The 6000-nt window shown below is 47.2% G+C and overlaps 1 protein-coding gene across 6 annotated transcripts in view; it reads right to left on the bottom strand.

The window, feature by feature from the left end:
* Positions 1–4285, bottom strand: part of Pcsk5 (proprotein convertase subtilisin/kexin type 5) — a 434410-nt gene extending 430125 nt beyond the window's left edge. For all 6 annotated transcript variants that reach the window (XR_011704087.1, XM_027940145.2, XM_071600559.1 and 3 more), the window contains exon 1: positions 3604–4285. Coding sequence is in view for 5 of the 6 variants with exons in the window: in XM_027940145.2 (XP_027795946.2) it covers positions 3604–3795 (192 nt within the window). In the remaining variant the exon portion in view is untranslated. The remainder of the gene's footprint in view (positions 1–3603) is intronic.
* Positions 4286–6000: the final 1715 nt, after the last annotated feature.

The raw sequence follows: 6000 nt of genomic DNA on the forward strand, positions 1-6000 counted from the left end.
GGGGTTTTTGCCCCTCGTAATCTCAGGCTTGGAATCAAGGATTATAGGCAACTCATAGAAGGATAAACACAGCTATTGCACATTGCAAACCATCTGTTCAAAAGGGATCTTCTTCCCAGACTCCAATAACCAGAAATTAATGCCTCTTTGTAGATTTAGTCCAAACTAAGGTCTACAATTAACAATATGTCCAGTCGTATTCCTTTATGTCATTTAAACTCTGTAACAAGTAGACTGTTAGTTCAAAGGGTCAGAGCACACAAATTAGTGAAAAGGACAAAGGCCTCTTCCTCCTCCCCCAACAGGCCAAGAAGCATGCACACCTCCTACCCTCAGCCACCCTGGTGGTACTAGATACTAAAGGGACTTGTAGTCAGAGATGGTGCTCCTAGGGAAGAAAGGCAAAGCATTCTATAGCTGATGTTAATATCAAGCAAACATGATATATGCTGACATAATAGCAGCAATTAAAAATGATTATGGCTGGGTATCACTTCAGAATTTCAAGGTATAACCATTAACAAAATATAAACATTTTTGTAAAACCTACCAAAACATAATGCTATCTCCATAACCGGAGGCAGGAAAACCCTCATTATTGTTCCGTTCTAGAAGACAAGCGTGTCCTTTTAGCTTGTTTGTTTGATTGCTTCTAGTATCACTCTGCACATCCTATCTTTTCTAAACAGAAGAGGCATAGCTATTCTTTTCTGTAGACATCTCCAGGCCAGAAATTTTACCTCTTATTACTTTTAAATGCTAAGATGTTACAGAAACCATTACATTGATATTCTGAGTGTACCTTTACTATGGTGAAAATTACTCACCTTACTCACCTCCCTATCTTACTGAAGATATCAAAAATACTACCAGTACAGTAGATGATTTCAGAAATAGTAACAGGTTCTAGTTTCAATCTGCAGCACAGGAGAAGAGACCCCCCCAAGCCCAACTGGGTAAAAATAGAACATTTCAGAGACATTTGTAAATTGGTTACTGCCCTCAGCTGAACTACAGCTGGTTTATTGATGAAAAGAAAGAATAACAAAAGGATGTGTAAAGTGTTAAAAGGTCAGTGCAGTAAAGGATGAATAAGAAATACAGTTGGCCCTTACAATGCAATGATATTGCATGTGTGAACTCAATTTACCACCCGGAAGACTTAGCATAGGCATATGCTCCTTTGATCTACAGAGGAAAGGGTTTATACTGTAGAATAGCTGATCTTTTTACACTGGTTATGGCATCAAATCAAGGGGTCCTGTGTAACCTCTGTAAGCTATAAATTTCCTCAATGAGGTTGTAAAAAACACATTAAATAGTACTTGGTGTTATTTATATGTAAACTTTCTTAGTATTACTTTTTAAAAGAAAAAGCCAAGTAAGGTTGGGGGACACTGCAATGTTTGCTTGTTCAAAAGTGGTTTGGGTAGCAATTTCTGCCCCCCTCCCCATTGATTCTACAACATCTAAGTTCTGCTCTGTGAATTCAGAAAGATACCAATGTCTCTGCCATTGTAAGTTATGAGCCTTCTTAGCATCAACAAATCCAGGTTTATTTGAACTCAATATCTGTGAATTATGACTGGGTATCTGCTTCCAGTTTATTGAGCCACTAAATTAGAATACAGGGAAATTGAAATATTACTTTTCTCTCCCTATCTGGAAGATCCTAAAAGGCAGGATCCATGAGAGATGGTCCTGAGCCAGAATTTTAGGTTTTGCCACTCTCTAGCTGGGTGATCCTGTGGCATCAACTTCCCATGAGTCTTGGTTTCCTCATCTGCTGTATAAAAAGTAATATTCAAAACAATTTAAAATTTTTAAAAAGAAGAAACTGTGTGTTCAAGAACTTATCCTACTAAATATGGTTGGTATATGGGAGATGCTCATGGCTGGCTGAACAGGAGACATCTCTTAAAAGATTAACAGGCCTTCTGCCCTTTAGTGTTGGTCCTCTCTGTGGCCATCCTGGGTATATGCAGTGCTCAACTTTAAGCTTTGGTAAAAAGACTTGAACAGACTCTGTATTTTCTTCCATAGAAAATAATGCCAGTAGAATCCCAACAAGTCATTAGAAAACAACTCTTCTGCAGATGACAGGAACCCAGGCAATAAAACCTGACTAGCTTCCCTTACTTCCTTGGGATAAGGAAGAGGTGAGGAGAACCCAACCGTGCCGCTTGCCCAGGTCTTAGTCCTGGGCAGAACTGACTTCTCTGGAATATGTCCTCCCACTAAGAGGGCAAAGAGCAAGACCTTGAGCTCCTGCTCCTCTGACTGAATGCATCTCTTTCTAATCACAAACTCAAGAGGCCAGGCAGCAGGGGATTAGGGCGGGTGGGGACAAAGGTGTCCTGCTGCTCTGGACTTGGAGAGCTATAACATCAGACACCACCTAAGGCTGTCTTGCTCCAGCTACACCAAATGGCACTTTCCTCTCCCTTCACCCTAGCAGAGCGTGTCAGGTTGTGTACACCCCAAGCAGTCTCAAAAGCGCGCCTGCCGGAAGCGCGCCCCCACCACACACACATTTACTCTCTTCCCAGGCCGACGGAGGTTCCTCTAAGCCCAGCTAGGGCCCCCTCCTCCGGTCAGCTACAGAGAAGCTTTTGGGAGAGAAGGAAACCATAAGGGGCCACTCACAGAGCCCTCTAAATCACTATTTCTCTCCGGACACGGGGGAAGGGAACGAGAAAGCCAAAACCATTTTTGCCCCGGAATACCTCCAAATCTGTTACGCTGTCAACATCCCATAACATCCAATTTATTGACATGTCCTCGCATGGCAACTCCGCCAAAAGCCGGTGAGCAGACCCCATAAAAAACGTGCGCTCCTGCAGGCCACCCAACTCTGACCCCACTGAGCCGCCACCGGGCATGACACGTTCCACCCTGGAAAAGATACCCCATTTTCCCTCGGCAGAACCCGGTCAGCGATATTCAGAAGTTTCCCGTCTCCCGCTCCACTCCCCAGATCCCGATCAAGGCTAGGAAGCCACAGGATCTCCCCCAAAGCTGCACTTACATCGGGTCCCGCCCCCCATTCCCTCCCCCCTTCTTCTCTCCTCTACTCCAGGCTCCGGTCCCGGCGCTCCAGCTTCTCCAGCGCCCAGAGGTTCTCTTGCCCAAGGAGAGGAAACTTCTTTCTGAGCTAAATTCAGGTCAGAACAGGAAAGGGTTTTTCTTCTCCTCCAGCACCAAGGATGCGTTCACCCCTTACCCCCCAGAAGAGCTCATTCGCCCCTCCTTACGGCCACCCGCTGAGACCTTTCCTCCAGCTACTAGTGCTCCTAGACCTCCCAGGTCAAAAGGTCTGGTAGAGTCACCACGGGGACACTATAGATCTTTCCGGAGACCCTACCAGTCCCGCGTAGATTTCAAAACCCAAGTAAACAAAACAAAATTTCCGGCAACTTTGGTGTACGTGGGTATCTTGTGTGAGGGGGAGAGAGCGCGCGCGAGAGCCAGACAGCGTAGCGCAAGAGTTAGGGCAAGCGGCAAGAGCACATCTGGAAGAGGGGGAGGGGGATTGGAAGCGGAGGGGACGAGTAGCCCCCAAGAGCTTCCAGGCGGAGGGTCCGGCCCCCCGACGTTAGTTACCTGTCCTATGTTGATGAATCCGTATTTGCTGGCTATGCGGTTGGCCTCCGGAAAGCCGCCGGCGATTTTGACTGCCCAGTGGTTGGTGTAGACGCGCGTCCGGCACACGGGGAGTAGGCAGCCCCCGAGCAGCGCCAGCACGCACAGCAGGTCCAGCCGTCCCGGGCAGCAGCAGCGGCCCCCCCAGCCCATGGTCCCTTCGCCTCGCGGCTCCCTTTACTGGCTCGCTCGCTCGCAAGATCGCTGGCTCTGCGCACTAAGCGGCGCGCACAACTAACTTCTCCGGCCTGGGCCGCCCAGGCGCGCAACCTCCGGAGATCGGCAGGAGGCGGCAAGCCCCAGCAGGAGCAGAGCAGTTAGCCTCGCGCCGGCTCCTAGACCATCCCTGGGGCTGCAAGGACCAGTGCTCCCCGCTCTCCGACCGGCGGGGCGGTCAGCGAGAGATCCCCGGCTCCGGAGCAAAAGGCGGCGAAGTGGAGCTGGCGCCCTCAGCAGTTGTGTCTCGCCGGCTCGGCTCCTAGACTCCCAGACTAGCTTTAGCTCCTCTCTGGGCCCCAGAGAGCGGCTGAGACGACCAGCCAGGGCGGTGCAGACAGCGACCGGGCGCCCCCTTTGCTGGCCCAGGCTCCGAGCGCTTCCCTGCTTCCTGCGCTCTCTCCGGCTCCGAGCTGCGCGCGGGGACTGTGAGTGGCAATGGCAGCAGCGCCTGCTCTGCATAAATGACTCCCCCGCCCCCTATCACCCCTCCTTTCCCACCGCGCTCTCCTCCTCTCGCTCCTCCGCCCTCCCCAACGCGGCCGCAGCCAGGCACCAACCAGGTCCTAGTGCCTCCTGCTTATCCCAGCCGTAATCCTCCAGGGTCCCGGGCAGCAAAAGGCGAATCTTTCCAAAGGGCTGGGAGGAAAACTCCAGGATCGCGGTTTTACTTCCTTTTCTCTCCTCCTGGCTGGATTTGTATTAATTTAGCACTACTTCCCGAAAGACTAACGACATTTACACGCTGGTACCCGTTAAGTGCCCCGAAGATTCATTCATCCTCTCACTAAACGTCCTTAAACAACTAAGCATTTAAGAAGGTCACTTGTATGTCAGTTGCTAAACCAATAACCCGAGATTTTCACTTCGCTAATTCTTCATGCTTTTCAGCAACTGTGTATTTAACAAATTCTGCTCCCAGGAGAAGCTACCACCCGGGACAGTAAGTCGCATCCTCTCCTACAAAAGCCAACCACCGAGGCTCCAAAGCCAAGTCAGTTGCCTGCCGACTTTCGAAATCTGCGCATCTGATACAAGGCAGCTCCACAGGAGAGTGAAATTTCAGCCATGAATTCAGGAAAGATATTTCAATGAATATTTGGAATGCAAGTCGATGGACATGTTGGACCAAAGGAATAACTTCATTCGTTTGTTGGATTGCATCTGATGAGTGCTTCTTTTTCTCCACCAAGGGAGAAGTTTTCCAACTTTTCCAAGCACAACCCTGGAACCGGATAGTCTTTGATAAAAAAAAAAGGACCACCGAGGAAGTTGGGATGAAATATGTGGCAGAACCGCCTTCATTACTGCATCACGGCACTGGGACTGCAGAAGGCAGGAGGGAACTGGGATTTAACCCTCTTGCTTCGCTTTTACAACCTCTTTTTCCATTGGAGTTAAGGGGGGCAAGTTGACTTATTATAAAAGGAAAAATTAACCCTTATTAAATAATTCAACTGGCCTTAAAAATTAGACACTAGATCCCTGACTCCCACCTCCTTTTCCCCTCTTCTCCTTTCATTCCTGTTATCCTTCTTTCTAAGCATTAGTTGAATGTGTTTGAGATTAACCCGTTATACAATGATTTTGTTATCAGAAACATACTTCAGTTCCACTAGCACCTTGGAACGTGTAACATTTTGTGACGTTTTATGCATTGCATAAAGTATGCTGCTTTATTGAATCTTGCAAGTAAAACCACAAAGTAATATCATCCCCACATTGTTTGATGAAGAAGTAAAGAATCAGAAGAACTAAGTTATTTGCAGAAGAGTACGTCTTTTATTCATGTATTTGATGAATTGATCACATTTTTTTTTTTTAGTATCTAGCATGTACCACATCATATTATGCTGGAAGCTGGAGAAAGGAGCAGGGAGGCTGAAAAGATTATTGGAATTCATACTCTGAATCTTCTAGAATAAATGTGGCTTATAATAATAAAAATAATAATAATAATTATTATTATTATTATGTGGAAAAGCATATACACTGCCCTTGGGCTTTAGAGTTTTGATATGGTCTGGCTACTAGCCAGTCCCTTTGGACATATACTGTGCTATTGTGTATTATGATGTGTTACAGTATGTTACCTCATGGTGCACTGTGGCATGTTATTGTGTGGTGTCACATGTTATTTTA

Source organism: Marmota flaviventris, chromosome 13 (assembly GCF_047511675.1).
Source record: "Marmota flaviventris isolate mMarFla1 chromosome 13, mMarFla1.hap1, whole genome shotgun sequence".
In the NCBI taxonomy this organism is placed as follows: domain Eukaryota; kingdom Metazoa; phylum Chordata; class Mammalia; order Rodentia; family Sciuridae; genus Marmota; species Marmota flaviventris.